General features: G+C 43.6%; 1 protein-coding gene across 7 annotated transcripts in view; it reads right to left on the reverse strand.

The window, feature by feature from the left end:
* Positions 1-8,545: 8,545 nt before the first annotated feature.
* Positions 8,546-18,553, reverse strand: part of enah (ENAH actin regulator) — a 231,414-nt gene continuing 221,406 nt past the window's right edge. For 6 of the 7 annotated variants that reach the window (XM_033020598.1, XM_033020597.1, XM_033020601.1 and 3 more), the window contains 3 exons: positions 18,226-18,304; positions 17,860-17,917; positions 8,546-14,007 (listed from right to left, as the gene is read on the reverse strand). In XM_033020598.1, the coding sequence (XP_032876489.1) occupies positions 13,970-14,007; positions 17,860-17,917; positions 18,226-18,304 (175 nt within the window). In that variant the 3' untranslated portion in view covers positions 8,546-13,969. The remainder of the gene's footprint in view (positions 14,008-17,859; positions 17,918-18,225; positions 18,305-18,553) is intronic. The other variant, XM_033020602.1, reaches the window with a different exon arrangement.

Consider the following 18,553-nt stretch of genomic DNA (forward strand, 5'->3'; position numbering starts at 1 on the left):
ACAGCTCCCAAGAGGGTGCGCCTGTTTTCAACAGGTACAGCCACCGTGGGTTCCTTAAAACCTTGTTTACTTCTCCTGCTCGGTTTCACCCACCTTCCCTCTTCCTGTATCCTCGGTGTGACAACCTCACTGTAGGTCCTGTCCAGGAAACTCTCGGTTTCCCAGATGATCCCGAGGTCATCCAGCTGCTGCTCCAGTTCCCTAGTGTGGGAGGAAACTGGAGATCCCGGAGAAAACATAGTCATGGGTAGAACGCACAAACTCTGTACGGACAGCACCAATAGTCAAGATCGAAACCAGGTCTCTGGCGCTGTAAGGCGACAACTCTGCTGCTCTGCCTCCATATTGTTATGAGATGTCCACGATTCATTAAAGACACAATATATATATCTTCTCTTCAGGATTATTCGTTCTGTGTTGAAGTTATTTTCAACTCTGTAAGTCAAACATTGGCTTTAAATGCAGCTCAGTTGCACTGGTTCATGCCAGGTCGTATAATACTACAATCAAATAGCATTGTGTAGAAAGATAGGAGCAAAATAAATACTTCCCAGACCAGCATAACTGTAAATGTACTAATTGTGCTGTTGCTCGCCCCTGGTTTAATAATGTAGCTTAGTGTTGGTTTGATGCAGAGCTATCAGTTGTGTGCATGTCCTTGTTCAGATTAGACCCCAGTTATTGCAACTAGTGTTTCCTTCCTCTGTTCTATCCGGTGGTTATACCGGTTTCAGTGTAGTTTGCAGAGATCCTAAAGAGGAATCCCAGGCTATTACTATGAATCCCGACCCAGAGAACAATCCTTTAATGGAGACACAAGAGGTGGTAGGTGCTGAGACATACAGCGTAGAAACATGCACTTCAACCTAACTTGTCTGTACCGATTAGGTTTTATAACTGAGCTGGTCCCATTTGTCTGCATTTGGCAAAACCCCTGTAAACCTTTCCTATTCACGTACCTTTCCAAATGCTTTAAACATCACCATTATACCTACCTCTACAGCTTTCTCTGACAGTTCTCCCACCACTACGGTCATGTACACACAGCCTCCACGTGAAGAAATTGCCCCTCAGGTCTCATTCCTATTTTTCTTCTTTCACAAATGTATGCCCTCTTAATCTGGACTGTTCTACCCTGGGGAAAAAGACTGTGATCATCCACCTTATCTATGCCTTTCATGATTTTGTGACCTTTATAAGGACACCCCTCAGCCTCCTGCGCACCAGGGAAAAAAGCTCCAGACTCTTTATATAATTCAAGCCTTCAACTCCTGGTAACAAAAAGGCACAAAGTGCTGGAATAACTCAGCTGGTCAGGCAGCATTTCTGAAGAATAGGAATTGGTTGACATTTCAGCTCGGGAGCCTTCTTAGAAACATAGAAAATAGGTGCAGGAGTAGGCAATTCGGCTCTTCGAGCCTGCACTGCCATTCAATATGATCATGGCTGATCATCCAACTCAGTATCCTGTACCTGCCTTCTCTCCATACCCCCTGATCCCTTTAGCCACATCTAACCCCCTCTTAAACATAGCCAATGAACTGGCCTCAACTACCTTCTGCGGCAGAGAATTCCAGAGATTCACCACTCTCTGTGTGAAAAATGTTTTTCTCATCTCGGTCCTAAAGGATTTCTCCTTTATCCTTAAACTGTGACCCCTTGTCCTGGACTTCCCCAACATCGGGAACAATCTTCCTGCATCTAGCCTGTCCAACCCCTTAAGAATTTTGTAAGTTTCTATAAGATCCCCCCTCAATCTTCTAAATTCTAGCGAGTACAAGCCAAGTCTATCCAGTCATTCTTCATATGAAAGTCCTGACATCCCAGGAATCAGTCTGGTGAACCTTCTCTGTACTCCCTCAATGGCAAGAATGTCTTTCCTCAGATTTGGAGATCAAAACTGTACGCAATACTCCAGGTGTGGTCTCACCAATACCCTGTACAACTGCAGTAGAACCTCCCTGCTCCTATACTCAAATCCTTTTGCTATGAATGCTAACATACCATTTGCTTTCTTCACTGCCTGCTGCACCTGCATGCCTACTTTCAATGACTGGTGTACCATGACACCCAGGTCTCGTTGCATCTCCCCTTTTCCTAATCGGCCACCATTTAGATAAAAGTCTACTTTCCTGTTTTTGCCACCAAAGTGGATAACCTCACATTTATCCACATTATACTGCATCTGCCATGCATTTGCCCACTCACCCAGCCTATCGAAGTCACCTTGCAGCCTCCTAGCATCCTCCTCACAGCTAACACTGCCCCCCAGCTTCGTGTCATCTGCAAACGTGGAGATGTTGCATTCAATTCCCTCTTCCAAATCATTAATATATATTGTAAATAGCTGGGGTCCCAGCACTGAGCCTTGCGGTACCCCACTAGTCACTCCCTGCCATTCTGAAAAGGACCCGTTTTTACTCCTACTCTTTGCTTCCTGTTTGCTAGCCAGTTCTCTATCCACATCAATACTGAACCCCCAATACCATGTGCTTTAAGTTTGTATACTAATCTCTTATGTGGGACCTTGTCGAAAGCCTTCTGGAAGTCCAGATATAACACATCCACTGGTCTCCCTTATCCACTCTACTAGTTACATCCTCGAAAAATTCTATAAGATTCGTCAGACATGATTTACCTTTCGTAAATCCATGCTGACTTTGTCCAATGATTTCACTACTTTCCAAATGTGCTGCTATCCCATCTTTAATAACTGACTCTAGCAGTTTCCCCACTGCCGATGTTAGACTAACTGGTCTGTAATTCCCCGTTTTCTCTCTCCCTCCCTTTTCAAAAAGTGGGGTTACATTAGCTACCCTCCAATCCTCAGGAACTACTCCAGAATCTAAAGAGTTTTGAAAAATTATCACTAATGCATCCACTATTTCTGGGGCTACTTCCTTAAGTAGTTTGGGATGCAGCCTATCCGGCCCTGGGGATTTATCGGCCTTTAATCCATTCAATTTACCTAACACCACTTCCCGGCTAACCTGGATTTCCATCAGTTCCTACATCTCATTTTGCGGTCCCCTGCTATTTCCGGCAGATTATTTATGTCTTCCTCAGTGAAGACGGAACCAAAGTAGTGGTCTGCCATGTCCTTGTTCCCCATGATCAATTCACCTGTTTCCGACTGCAAGTTCAAGTGAGTTTATTGTCATGTGTCCCTGTATAGGACAATGAAATTCTTGCTTTGCTTGAGCACACAGAAAATAGTAGGCATTTACTACAAAACAGATAAATGTGTCCATATACCATGATATAAATATATACACACATGAATAAATAAACTGATGAAGTGCAAATAGCAGAAAGTGGTTATTAATAATCAGGTTTTGGCCGAGCCAGGTTTAATAGCCTGATGGCTGTGGGGAAGTAGCTATTCCTGAACCTGGTTGTTGCAGTCTTCAGGCTCCTGTACCATCTACCTGAAGGTAGCAGGGAGATGAGTGTGTGGCCAGGATGGTGTGGGTCTTTGATGATACTGCCAGCCTTTTTGAAGCAGCGACTGCGATAACTCCCCTCGATGGAAGGAAGGTCAGAGCCGATGATGGACTGGGCAGTGTTTACTACTTTTTGTAATCTTTTCCTCTCCAGGGCGCTCAAATTGCCGAACCAAGCCACGATGCAACCGGTCAGCATGCTCTCTACTGTGCACCTGTAGAAGTTAGAGAGAGTCTTCCTTGACCAACCGACTCTCCGTAATCTTCTCAGGAAGTAGAGGCGCTGATGAGCTTTTTTGATAATTGCGTTAGTGTTCTCGGACCAGGAAAGATCTTCAGAGATGTGCACGCCCAGGAATTTGAAGTTCTTGACCCTTTCAACCATGATATAAATGGAGCTGTGGGTCCCCCTCCTACTCCTTCCAAAGTCCACAATCAGTTCCTTGGTTTTGCTGGTGTTGAGGGCCAGGTTATTGCGCTGGCACCATATGGCCAGTTGCTCGATCTCCCTTCTATATTCTGACTCATCCCCATCAGTGATACACCCCACAATAGTAGTGTCGTCAGCGAACTTGATGATGGACTGCAAGGGACCTACATTTGTTTTAACTAATCTCTTTCTCTTCATATATCTATAAAAACCTTTGCAGTTAGTTTTTATGTTCCCTGCCAGTTTTCTTTCATAATCTATTCCTTTCCTAATTAAGCCCTTTGTCCTCCTCTGCTGGTCTCTGAATTTCTCCCAGTCCTCTGGTAGGCTGCTTTTTCTGGCGAATTTGTACGCTTCATCTTTTGTTTCGATACTATCCTTGATTTCCCTTGTTATCCACAGATGCACTACCTTCCCTGATTTATTCTTTTGCCAAACTGGGATGAACAATTGTTGTAGTTCATCCATGCAGCCTTTAAATGCCTTCCATTGCATATCCACCGTCAACCCTTTAAGAATCAATTGCCAGTCAATCTTGGCCAATTCACGTCTCATACCCTCAAAGTTACCTTTCTTTAAGTTCAGAACCCTTGTTTCTGAATTAGCAATGTCACTCTCCATCCTAATGAAGAACTCAACCATATTATGGTCACTCTTGCCCAAGGGGGCACGTACAACAAGACTGCTAATTAACCCTTCCTCATTACTCAATACTCAGTCTAGAATAGCCTGCTCTCTCATTGGTTCCACTACATGTTGGTTTAGAAAACTATCCCGCATACATTCCAAGAAATCCTCTTCCTCAGCACCCCTGCCAATTTGATTCACCCAATCTATATGTAGATTGAAGTCACCCATTATAACTGTTTTACCTTTGTTGCACGCATTTCTAATTTCCTGTTTGATGCCATCCCCAACTCCACTACTACTGTTAGGTGGCCTGTACACAACACCCACTAGTGTTTTCTGCCCCTTAGTGTTTCGCAGCTCTACGCATATCGATTCCACATCCTCCAAGCTAATGTCCTTCCTTTCCATTGCGTTAATCTCCTCTCTAACCAGCAACGCTACCCCACCTCCTTTTGGGAAGGGGAGTTAAAATGGTAAGCAACCGGGAGATTCAGCAGAATAACTGGACAGAGCACAAGTGTTTGGTGACATGGTTGTTCGTCATGTGCTCACTTTCTTGCATTTGAAGTATTGGAATTTACTGCACAAACTGTGTTAGCAGCATATAGTGTTGAAAACTTTCCTTTGCGTGTTATCCGGGCAAATAGCATACATGAGTGCAACAATGCGAAAATACTGCACAATGCCACAGCTAATAGAGCAGCTGCCTCACTGTGCTGGAGACCTGGGATTGATCCTGACCTCATATGTTGGCTGTGTGGGGTTAGCATGTTCTCCTTGAGACCGCATGGGTATCCTCTGGCTGCTCCTGTTTCTTCCCATATCCCAAAGACATGTGGGTTTGAAGATTAATTGGCCTCTGTAAAATTACCCCTAATATGACGACAGATGGCACAATGGGCTAAGTGTTCGGCTGGCAACCTGAAGGTGGCCGGTACGAATCCTGCTTGGAGTGTGTACTGTCGTGTCCTTGGGCAAGACACTTCACCTACCTTTGCCTGGGACTAGAGACGGAAATTAGCTACTGATTGGCTACAATCTCGCATATTTACATGCAAATGTTCATTAATATGCACTGTCCCTATAAACAAATTATTATTATTATGTAGGCAGTGGGATAATATAGAAAACGTGTGAATGGGAGATTGTTGGTCGTGGTGTGCCGAAGGAAGTGTTGACATGCTGTATCTCTAAAGTAAACAGAGGTTGGAATGCAAGAATATAGTTTATAGAGGTGTTTAAATCAACCAGGATACTGACACAGACAAGTATTGGTGGGGATGTAGGGGCCAGAAGCTGAGAGGGGCTTTCTCCTAAGCTGGGAACATTTGCGGGGATATTCAGTTGCTCTCCCATATAGACACTTAACAAGGTGAACGCAGCTGCCTAACAGAATCACCACTGGACTACTCTGAACAATGATCCAAGTACCCAGACGCTGAGGAATTAAAGTGTTTCTGTGAAGAAAGACAGGTACAGAAGCTATGTTGGTTTGGACCAGAGAGGGAGACAGCCGAAATGTAATTATGAGACCAAATGCAGACTGCACTAAAAACAGCTTGATAAGTGAAATCCAAGGACGTCTCACAGATGGAAGACGCGATTAGGTCAGAAGGATCACCGTGTGGAGAATAAAAACTGAACAGCAGGAGGCAGCAAGGAAGCAGGGCATAGGTCCAAGTGCTGGCACCTTGTCTGTCTTCACAAGGGGATGCACGCTGTACTGAGGAGAAAGGTGCATTAGAAACAAAGGAAATAATGGGATGAACATGTTTAGAAAAATCATCAGGCTCGTCAACACACATCCAGGCTGTTGAGAGGAAATGGCAGAGATCTAAGGCATTAACTTCCAAATTCTACTGCTGGAGCAGACGAGGCTGGACAGCTGCTCATAAGGCAGCAGAGTCTGCAAACTGTTCATCTTGAGGTGACAACAGCCCAGGACAAGGCTACTCAAAGCTTGGGAGTCAGGCGCAGTGTGCAAATGATGCGTCTGCAGATGCTCAGAGAACAAGACATTATTAACACTTTCAGCTGGGATGGACCTTACACTCACTATCCGAAAGTCAGAATCCTTTTCCACACTGCGTTCATTCCAAAGGTTCATGGCAAAACCATGGCAGAGCTGCTGCCAGTGAAGGGATTCAATATTGACCCCTGGCGCAGTTTGTGTGGAGTTTGTAAGTGCTCATTGTGACTGCGGTGTTTTCCTCCGGCTGCGCTGGTTTCTTCCCACGTCTGAAAGACAGGCTGGTCAGTGGCTTAATTGGCCTCTAAAATGAGTGGTAGACAATAGGTGCAGGAGTAGGCCATTCGGCCCTTCGAGCCACCACCGGCATTCACTGTGATCATGGCCGATCATCTACAATCAGTACCCCATTCCTGCCTTCTCCCCATATCCCGATTCCGCTATCTTTAAGAGCCCTATCTAGCTCTCTCTTGAAAGCGTCCAGAGAATTTGCCTCCACCGCCCTCTGAGGCAGAGAATTCCACAGATTCACAACTCTCTGGGTGAAGAAGTTTTTCCTCATCTCCATTCTAAATGGCCTACCCCATATTCTTAAACTGTGGCCCCTGGTTCTGAACTCCCCCAACATCGGGAACATGTTTCCCGCCTCTAGCGTGGCCAATCCCCTAATAATCTTATATGTTTCAATAAGATCCCCTCTCATCCTTCTAAATTCCAGTGTTTACAAGCCCAGTCGCTTAATTCTTTCAACATACGACAGTCCCGCCATCCTGGCAATTAACCTCGTGAATCTACGCTACACTCCCACAATAGCAAGAATGTCCTTCCTCAAATTTGGAGACCAAAACTGCGCACAATACTCCAGGCGTGGTCTCGCTAGGGCCCTGCACAACTGTAGAAGGACCACTTTGCAGAAGAGGTACTTTGCAGTAGAATCTGGGAGTGTGGACATAATAAAAAAATGTGGACCGAAAGGCAGATGACTGACATGGAGCCTTCCCATCCAGTGGGAGCCATCTCTCAGCAGAACCAAATTCCGCACCGTCCTCAATCTAACAGACTAGCTTCTGGTTGACTGAGGAACATCAAGAGCTCAGACCTGGCCTAAATCTCGTGTTCTGGGCCAGAGACATCTCCTCTTCTTCACATACTTCTGAGATTCTTTATCCAGTGGAGGTAGTTGTGGCAGGTATTATAACAGCATTTAAAAGACACTTGGATGGCTGCATGGATAGCAACGATGAGCCAAATGTAGGCAAATTGGACTAGCTTAAATTGGACATTTTGATCGTCGTGGACGAGTTGGGCTAAAGGACCCGTTTCCATGATGTACGACATTGTCGGAGCTATCTGTAGCAGGCATTTCAAAGCACTCATTCGCCACAAAATTCACAGAGGCATATGTTGTGAGATGATCAGGATAATTGCTGATAGTCTGGAGAATCTGGACCCAGGAATATTGTATCCGGGTTAGGAGTCAGACACTTATGGGATCTGTCACCTTACTAAAACTGTTCTAAGGCAGATTGTCAGAGTTGAGGATGACTTTCTTCTGCTTCAGTGTTGTGTACACAATGATTGAAGAGTTCTTTAAATGACAACAAGGTGCTGAATGAATTAGACAGCATCTGTGGAGTAAAATGGATAACAGAATTTTGGGTCAGGACTCTTTTTCAGATTGGTTGGGTCCCTTTGAAGAAGTCCATTCCCCTCGACAGATGCTGCCTAACCAGCTGAGTTCCTCCAGACGTTGTCTGTTGATAATGATTCCAGCATCTAGTCTCTTGTGTCTCCAGTTCTTTCGGAGACTCATGTTAGTAAAACATTAAGATTAAAAAAAAATTTTAAACTTATTAAAAAACATTAAGAACTTTAAAAAGTTCATGGATTGTGAAGAGGAATTGGAGAAGTGCATATTCTTTGCTTAAAGAATTTCTATGATCTGCAGATTGCTGCTGGAAATAAGCAGTTTGTCAAAAACCCACACGTGCTTGGATCCATGTGATGAACTCCATAGGAATACCGTTTATATGTTTAATAGCACGACACATAATAGACAAAAGGAAAACATTCGCAAGAAGATCTAATGTTGAATTTTATTCCATTCGCTCAAAAAAATTAGCACTTAAGAAATTTTAAAATGTAACATAACATGATACAAACAGAATTGTAAATCTAAGAACTGATTCAAAAGCATGAAAATGTGAAATCTGTTGATACATTTTCTTCATTTCACCAGTACAAGAAACAACCTTGAACTCTTCTGACAAGAGCGTTAACTATGGACATCTGTGCAAATCAATTTGGCAGTCGAAAATCAGAAATACAAAATAAATCCAATCACATTGGAGATGAGGAAGAGAGAGCAGATAACATTGTCTTGTGGCTGGAGACAACCCTTAGATTCACCGCACAACTGAAGCAATCCTACCTGACGCTCACATTTATAACCTGCAGCTCAATGCAGTCCTGCTACCACACAGGCTAGCACTGGGCTCTATACTCCCACAAACTGGAGGTCTGCAGTGGAGACTGAACACCATAGCTGTCACTGCAGTCTTGGTCTCTGTAATTCTGACACTTGCAATCCCTCAAGTCACAGCTGATCTATCATTTTCCCCACCTTGTAACCCTGAAAATTCCACAACTTTCACTCAAGAGAAGGAAGATCTATGCAAATGTAGTTCCATCTCTACCGGTTTATTAGCCTGTTTTAATTATCATTTACCCGCACAAAATCTAAAGGCAAAATGCAATTGCAAAATCCTTACTCATACAGGATGAACATCTGAAGACAAGAGAGGCTCAAGTCACGTTCCAGCATCAACACTTTTACAGAACTTCATTTGATTACAAGAGATATAGAGAGAAGCAAAGTCCTTTCCACAACAGGCACTGTTTTGTTCATACAGCTCAGATTGTGGCACTGGGTGTTAGTGTTATGGGGAAAGTGAACCTATTCATCATCATCATGATACAAAGCCAGGGTCAAGTAAACACTTGAAACTGTTTTCAGATTTTATGAAAAACAATTGTCTCCACTTCTTCACCGTGCTGCTAGGCACGAACTGGGATGAGAAAATGAAATATACTCACTTTAATCCTTCATTCTAATCTGTGTAAACATACCCTGTTGATTTTGTATATTTTACTTAAGTCATTCTGTACTGCAGCTTCAAATGCTTTACTGCAAATTAGCTACAATATTTTCAATGCTTCATTTTGCATACATTTTTTTTTAAATCACATTTAAATGCTGATTGTTTTCACTCCTCTCTGGTTATTGAGCAGGTAGCAACCATTGTGAAAGCTCATATAATCAGAAGACACATTTTAAACAAATACAGGCACAGTAGACTAACTCCACAACATACCCCGATCCAGTAAAGGCTAATGTGTCATTACAAACAATAAGCATCAAAGAAACCATGTGATTGTCCACAGGCAACTCAACAGCTTAGTAACAAGCAGCCACAAACTTACCCTTAGGAATCAGAGACAAAGGACATACTGAATGCCCATGATCATCTCCACAGCAAGCACTGAGCTCAGTTAGTGTCTTGGAGAACTCAACAGCGAGCATTGAGATCCGTGCTCTGGGAGAGACAGTGGGCACTAAACATACGTAAAGGAAACCAGAGGACCTGGAGCTTGACATTGGCCCAACCAAATGGACTGTGAATGGTGCAATTTCCAGGTACCTGCTACTGTCTCTGTTCTTCCTGCAGTAATACTATATTCTCATTTTTCTTCGAGTAAGACCCCACTTAGAAAATTGATCTGAGAATATCTTAAACAAATATCAAGATGGTCTAAACATTGGGGTGCAAGGACTTGTCCGTTCCCATTCAGTCAGTTTTTCTTTTAAAGATACTTGCATTAATGACATTTTTATGAGGGTGTTAGATTTTTATTAAAAAAATGAGCAGCAGAAAATCTCAAATGAAAGGATAAAACAAATTTCCCAGGCACTAAAATGGGAGCATCCTGTTGGAATGGTGTAATCCATCAGTGCTCACTTTACAGTCAGTCAGCTGTCAACGGGACATTCTCTGCGGCCGGACTGGTTCTGAGAAGTTCATTTCCGCAACTGAATATACAACCACAAGATTCAAGTATGTTCCATGTAAACCATTAACATTAGTACCTTTAAAATGTTACTTAAACATTAAAGCCTGGTTAACACTTGAAGTAACTTCACATAGTTCCTCATTCCACACCAAGGAGAGCACAGAACTGATCCAACGGAACATATCTCCTGTGCATCTGAAGAAGGGTCACGATCCAAAATGTCACCTATCCATGTTCTCCTGAGATGTTGCCTTTACCGTTGGGCTACTCTACATTCTGTCTTCTTTGCTAAACCAGCACCTGCAATTCTTTGTTTCTGTATCTCCATGCATTGTAGTCGTCAAACAGTTGACAATACTACAGTACAGGAGACAGCAGCTGTGGAAGACAAACCAATATCTCCTCACATTACTTTAGTCACTCAGCAACATGATTTGTTTAAAATAAATGCTAGCTCCCACCTAACTTCGAACCATTTTGAAGCCCATTTCTACATTAATAGATCGAATGCTGAGTGTGCAATAAAACAGCCCCTCATCTTAGACGTGATGTCCTGCTATAAAAAGTCTAACTTGGTCAGTACTTGACCCTAGGTCATCCTCAAAGGGGGATTTTAGATTACAGCACTCTTGTTACAAGTGCTGGATCAGATAGTTGAGAGCTGTGGAAACACTCTTGAGTCTTCAAGATATTAACCAGTGGGATAAGAAGTCACTTCATGCTGTATTCATTGAACATTAGCTGAACCTCGATGTGCCATTTCTCACAGTGGTAGGACATATGATTGTGCACAGTGTGTAACTGGTCCTGGCTCTGGGTGGACAAGATTGAGGTCAGGCCCATCCCCTTTGCTTTTTACGGGGGAAAGAGTGAAAAGGCAAGGCAAGTATACAAGATTACAACCCCAATACTAATTTTTATCAGAATTTCCTTGTGATTTATTTGGGTATTGAGGCTGGACAAAAAAACAATAAATATTTCAAAGGAAAACACTCACCCTATTAAAAACATTGTAACTATTTTGCACTGACAGTATATATGTGCGATATAACAGGATCTTTATCCCTCTATAGATCACAGTGAAAAAGCTTTCATAACCACTTTGTAAAAAAAGTGCCTATGATCATTCTACCAAAGTGAAGAATTCTCAGCTTCTCTACAACAATCACTATCTAACAGTAACATTTTGTAGAACTTTCAACTAATCGCATTGGGTTCCACATTACCTAGGTCACGGAGATACAATTATTACCCCAGTACAACAGCTGACTAGGGCTGGGAACTATTATCTACTTGGTGATGATCGGAGGCCTCAAGGCCTACAACATAGAAAAAGACTTGATAAACTAATATCACTGAAGTTTAATTGATTTTGCTCCAGAAATTAGCTGATATTGTAAATGATGAAGAACGTTGACAACTTTGAAACCATATATACATGATATTGAATTTCAATCTGCAATACTAGTTGGGAGAATTTAAACAAAAAGAATCCTGTTCATGATTCCCACATCTACAAATATTCTTGAAACAGGTTAATTTTGGAGACATCCATTCCATTGTTTGGCAAGTATAATCAAGTTCTGAAAGCAGGCACACACCCCAAGGTGAGGGGAGATTAATTAAGGTATATAGACCTGCAGGCAAGCCAAGGTGTTGACAGAAAGGATATGTTTCAGAAAGTTCTTGATTTACAGGACCTGGAATCCCAGATCCCTGCATCAGTGCTAGCTGCTACTCTCTGGTGCTGGTCCTGTCCAACCTGGCAGGAGTTGGTGGAAAGGCACCCGTTTCAAAGAAGTGCAACAAGATGAGCTGTGCATTGCCACTGCAACTGAGGAAGCAAGAAGCTCACACTAGATAAAGACTGAAAACACTTCGCTCCTCACTGGTGGCAGAGACCCGAGAGATGGAATGATACTCTCCTGCTCAGGAGGCACAATTTCTGCTGGTCTAATAACGTGTGTGGATCCAAAGTCCCAAGGTAGACTAGGTAACTACAGCATGTACAATGTGGGTGACGGGTTGGTAAAGAGTGGCTTTAGTGGTGCTACATCCTCTGTAACCCACGCCACACAGCCACATCCTACTCCAACCACCAATTTTGGGAAAGTTCACCTTTTGAGAAATAACAAGTCAAAGACCGCTCACCAGCTCAAATGCCATCTGACATCCCAGAGGTAACCGCTGCATGAGGTCAAACAAAGCAGCCACAATTCTTTAAACTGGTTGAAGAACTGGTCCACGGAAGGAGGTGCGGTCTTGGGAGCAAGAAGCGAGTTGAGGTGGTTAGATTGGCACCGCCTCCACTTGTAGCTATCGGCTTTTTACATAAAGCCAAGGTTCAGGACTCAAACCTACAGACTAGGGTTAGGATTCTCCCTATACTGGCAGCCTCTATCATCTCCACTTTGCTTCGGAATACATCTTCTTGTTAAAACATGAGGAAATGAACACAACTGCACCATAGACATTCTGGAAGAGCATCTTTTCCAGGATTATAAGATCTGGAGAAATGTGATGGATGTGAACTTATTATTACAATACACAGATGGCTGCCACACGGCTCACAGAGTAGTTGAATGCTCGTCCCAACCTCTCCTTCAACCCAGATACGTAAAGGCAACCAGATGGCAACTTAACATGACTGAGTATTGCTTGGTAAAATGGGGAAAAAAGACCAGTTCACAGCCGATTTTGATAATTAAAAAGAACTACATCTCAACATGCACAAAACGCAGGGAAGGAACAATTACAGACACTGCACTGAGAACTGACATCATTGATTGGATTGATAGATAAGTCTTCGATTTGGTAAAGCATCATCACAATAAACTAAGGAAGGCATCTCTGTATCCTTACAACCTGTGATCTGCCATTGGTTTGAATAGTAGAAAAATAACAGATAATCCCAGGACACTCTCACTATGGCGCACATTCCCACTTTGAATCTTCCTATATGTAGAAACTGTGCCATTCCTGGGAAGCGCAGCACAAACTGATCTCTATAGTTCACTATCTCCAAGATCTGTGCTCAAACTATAACCCACCTCCTAGAGGAAAAACTAAAAGAAACACAACTGTTGTGCAAATTTTTCTTTCAATTGATGTGACTTTCCAGACACTGTGATTCGGTTTTGTCGGACATTAGAATCTTTGCATAATATTACAATAACTTTAAGACTCTCTTCCTTCAAGAACATAGTTAGAAAAAGCGGCAAGCAGTGAGGGGAACAAAAAGAAAAGCACGACGGCATGAGGTTGCCCGCAAAATCTCAGAGTGCAGCACGAGGAGGGTCTCCCCCCTCTTTCCCTCCCACCTGCTCCCCCCATCCTCACTGGGTCTTTGTCATTTTCTCATCACCCTCTCACTGTCATCAGTCGTCACATTAGAAATAGAAGGGCCGGTTTCATTCAGCATGTCTTCTATGCAGTGTTGGACTTGCTCAGCTCCTGTCTGATTGCTGTGAATAAAAAGATGAGCTAGCATTAGAACCTTTGCTGCATCAGTACCAGGTCAGATTCATGAGCATGATGCTCAGCTTTCACCCTGTGTGCTTATCTTTCACTGTGCAACGCCCCACCAACCTGCTTGGTGGTGGTGACTCCAGGGGGGAGGATCTACCAGTTGTAAGGCATTGATTGTGTGCAGTCCATCCTCCAGCATAGGGTCAGGCTGGGGCCAAAAACATCACAATCAATCATGTACACAAAAATGCTGGAGAAACTCAGCGGGTGCAGCAGCATCTATGGAGCGAAGGAAATAGGCAACGTTTCGGCCTGAAACGTTGCCCATTTCCTTCGCTCCATAGATGCTGCTGCATCCGCTGAGTTTCTCCAGCATTTTTGTGTACCTTCAATTTTCTAGCATCTGCAGTTCCTTCTTAAACAATCAATCATGTTCCCAGTTCCAGGTGTTTCACGATGGCTACTGTGTATTAGCACGGCTGAGGAGACATTCTAATGCCCTCAGCACTAAGTTCAAGTTCAAGTTCACATTTATCGTCACATGCACCAATTGGTACATGTGGAGAGAGCTAGATAGGGCTCTTAAAGATAGCGGAGTCAGGGGATATGGGGAGAAGGCAGGAACAGGGTACTGATTGGGGATGATCAGCCATGATCACATTGAATGGCGGTGCTGGCTGGAAGGGCCGAATGGCCTACTCCTGCACCTATTGTCTATTGGTACAGTGAGATTTGAGTTACCATACAGCTATACAAATAAAAAGAACGCAATACACGATAGAGTTTAACATAAACATCCACCACAGCGGAATCAACATTCCTCACTGTGAGGGAAGGCAATAAAGTTCAGTCATCTTCCTCTTTGTTCACCCGTGGTCGGGGCAACTAACTGTGGTGAGCTGAGAGTCGTTGTCTTAACCTACATTCTACTGACATGGAAGGTTGCACAGTATTTCAAAACGGTACTGACGTCTCTGTGTCATAAGATGCAAGTCTGAGCCCAGCTGCAACTGCTGAGTAGGGTTAAAAAAAGTGTGTATGAGGTGAGGAACTGGTTGTCTTTGTACTGCAAGATCTAGCGGGACCAAGATCTTGCATCCCCGGTCCCAGTGGATTGGAAAATGGCCAATGTAACACCTATATTTAAAAAAGGAAGTAAACAGAAGGCGGGTAACTATAGACCGGTTAGTCTAACATCGGTGGTGGGTAAAATGTTAGAGACAATTATTAAAGAAACACTAACGGGGCACTTGGATAAACATGACTTCATCGGACAGAACCAGCATGGTTTTGTGAAGGGGAAGTCCTGTTTAACGAATCTGCTCGAATTCTTTGAGGAAGTAACAACCCGGGTGGATAAAGGGGAACCGGTGGATGTGGTATACTTGGACTTCCAAAAGGCTTTTGACAAGGTGCCACATAAGAGACTATTGCTAAAAATAAAAAATTATGGGATTGGGGGTAATATATTAGCATGGGTAGAGGATTGGCTAACAAATAGGAAGCAGAGAGTGGGGATAAATGGTTCATACTCGGGATGGCAACCGGTAACTAGCGGGGTTCCACAAGGGTCGGTGCTGGGACCTCAGTTGTTCACAATTTATATAAATGATTTGGAGGAGGGAACCAAGTGTAATATATCAAAATTTGCGGACGATACAAAAATGGGAGGAAAAGTAGGGGATGAGGAGGATAGGAAGAGTCTGCAAAAGGATATAGATAAGCTAGGTGAGTGGGCAACAACTTGGCAGATGAAATTTAATACTAATAAATGTGAAGTCATTCACTTTGGGGAAAAAAATGATAGGGCAAGTTATTTTCTAAATGAGGAGGAGCTGCGTTGTAATGCAACGCAAAGGGAACTAGGGGTATTAGTACATGAATCACTAAAAGTTAGTATGCAGGTGCAGCAAGCAATCAGGAAGGCCAATGGAGTTTTGGCCTTTATTGCTAGGTGGATTGAGTATAAAAACACGGAGGTCTTGCTGCAGCTGTACACAGTATTAGTGAGACCACATTTGGAATACTGTGTACAGTTCTGGGGTCCATACTTAAGAAAGGATGTACTAGCCCTGGAGGCAGTGCAGCGAAGGTTTACAAGATTAATTCCTGCAATGAGGGGATTGACATATGAGGAAAGGTTAAGTAGGCTGGAACTCTACTCTTTGGAGTTTAGAAGAATGAGAGGCGATCTCATTGAAACATATAAGATCGTGAGGGGCCTTGATCGGGTGGATGCACCGAGGATGTTCCCAATGATCGGGGAAACTAGAACTAGGGGACATAGATGCAGAATAAGGGGGGGCTCTTTTAAAACTGAGATGAGGAAGAACTTCTTCACCCAGAGGGTGGTTAATTTATGGAATTCACTGCCCCAGGGAGCAGTGGAAGCAGAAACTTTAAATATATTTAAGACTAAAATAGATGGTTTTTTAGCTGCCAAGGGGATAAGGGGCTACGGGGAGAGGGCAGGGATATGGACCTAGGTATGGTTAGTATAGTAAGACCTGAGTGATCTCCTGGACAAGTGTCGATCGCCTGGATTGGGGTCGGAGAGGAATTTCCCGGATTTTTTTCCCGAATTGGACCTGGGTTTTTATCCGTTTTTTTGCCTCCCCCAGGAGATCACGAGGTTCTTGGGGTGGAGAGGGGTGATAGCGGTATAAAGGGGAGGGTAGTGTCTTGTGTTCTGTGTCTTGTGTCTACTGTTTGTGGGTAAGTGTGTCTGTTTAGTGTTCAGCCATGAGCGAATGGCGGTGCGGGCTCGACGGACCTGGTGGTCTACTCTCGCACCTACTTTCTATGTTTCTATGTTTCTATCTAGTAGCGAAGACAAGTGAGGCAGACTCTAGTGGAGTTGTCATTTTGAAAAGGGATGCCTTGAAATCTAAGTACTGCTGTTGAGATCAGAGTGTAGGCTGTAGTACATGCTGGGCTTCAATGCCTCCTGTGTAGGTGTAAATGAGGTGCAGCCTCAAAAAATAGCGGCAGCTGTGAGATTGCTGGCACCATGCCTGACAATGTTGCAAAGTAGGGAAAAACTAAGACTGGACGAGGAACAGTGATAGAAGACTTTATAGTCAGAGGCTCAACAAGGTAGTGCTAAGCCAGCTTCTTGAACTGTTGCCATATCTATGATAAAGGGTCTTCTACAGTTCTGTTAGGGCAGCACAGTGCAACACCTGATAAAGCTGCTGCCTCTCAGTGCCAGAGACCAAGTCCAATCTTGACCTCGGGTGCTGTCCATGTGCAGTTTGCACACTCAGTGACCACTTGGGTTCTCCTGCAGGTGCCCCAGTTTCCTCCCAAGCCCAGAGATGTTGGTGGGTACATTCCTCTTGGTCTGTAGGTCAGTGGTAGAATCTGGGAGAGTTAAACAAGATATGGGTAACACAAAATACGACATTAATAAGGATTTGTGTAAATGGGCAACTGTTGGTTGGCGAGGACTTGGCGGCCGAAGGGCCTGTTTCTGTTTTTCCGTGGTAAGGAATGCCAGGATTGACCCAAAACAAAAATTCTGCAGATGCTGGAAATCTGAAATTAAAATATTGATTTGTAACAATAACACTCTGCAAATGCTGTCTGACCCATTGAGTATGTTAAACGCCAAATGGTTTTATTCCAGGCCTTTGACACCACACAAATTATTTCCAAATGCGGATGACATGTAACATGGAGGGGCCTAAGTGTTAATGCTCCAGATGCTGCTGTGTGACCTTCCCAATGATGAGAGTGCAGCTTAGAGACAACATTTACTGATGCCTGCAGAGATCAACACACTGAAGCAAACCAAACGTTGTTCAATCAAAAATTCCATACAGGAATGAAGATGTGGGGACACTCACCATCAATAAGTTCCTCCTTTAGCTTCTGAAGCTCCTTCCTCATTTCTTCCAAGATATCCTGTTTAAAAAATAAAGTAGCTCCGGTCAAGAGGAGGAAAAGTGAACTCAACTAAATGATGCTCTGCTTCATATCCGAAGACACCAGAATGGGCTCTTGATGTCCTGTGACCTGCAGCAGTGGGGAATATGGACTCTGCTGAGGACATATGGTGTTGCTGGATAGGGACTCTGATTTGTGACTGCATAAGGTTAAAGGAAGAGCTGGGTTCTGAAAGGGAAGAAAGCAGCAAGGTGTGCCGTGGGTACAAACATACATTTTGCCAAAATAATGTGGGAATAGAAATGATTAAAAACTGCCTACCGCACCTGTTTTAATCTGTCGTAATCGAAGATTTCCGCTTGGACACCGTTTGTGTTTGGTGGTCCACTTGGTGTGGATTTGCTTCTGAAACAGAGAAATGAACAGAGTTACCCAGGACTGTGGCCAAAGGATATCTGCAAGCATTGCAAGCAGGAAGGGACATCTGAGATCCACTGATGCAACCTCATATTCCCTGACTGCCATACTTAACAATGCAACAAAACATAAACACAAATCATTTGGTTTCACCCATCACCACTGCAGCAACCCCTGTGCCAATGCATAAATGGCACCTTATTCCCAAAATCACACCCCCATTCTAGGTTCTTGTCA

Source organism: Amblyraja radiata, chromosome 5, assembly GCF_010909765.2.
Source record: "Amblyraja radiata isolate CabotCenter1 chromosome 5, sAmbRad1.1.pri, whole genome shotgun sequence".
Lineage (NCBI taxonomy): Eukaryota > Metazoa > Chordata > Chondrichthyes > Rajiformes > Rajidae > Amblyraja > Amblyraja radiata.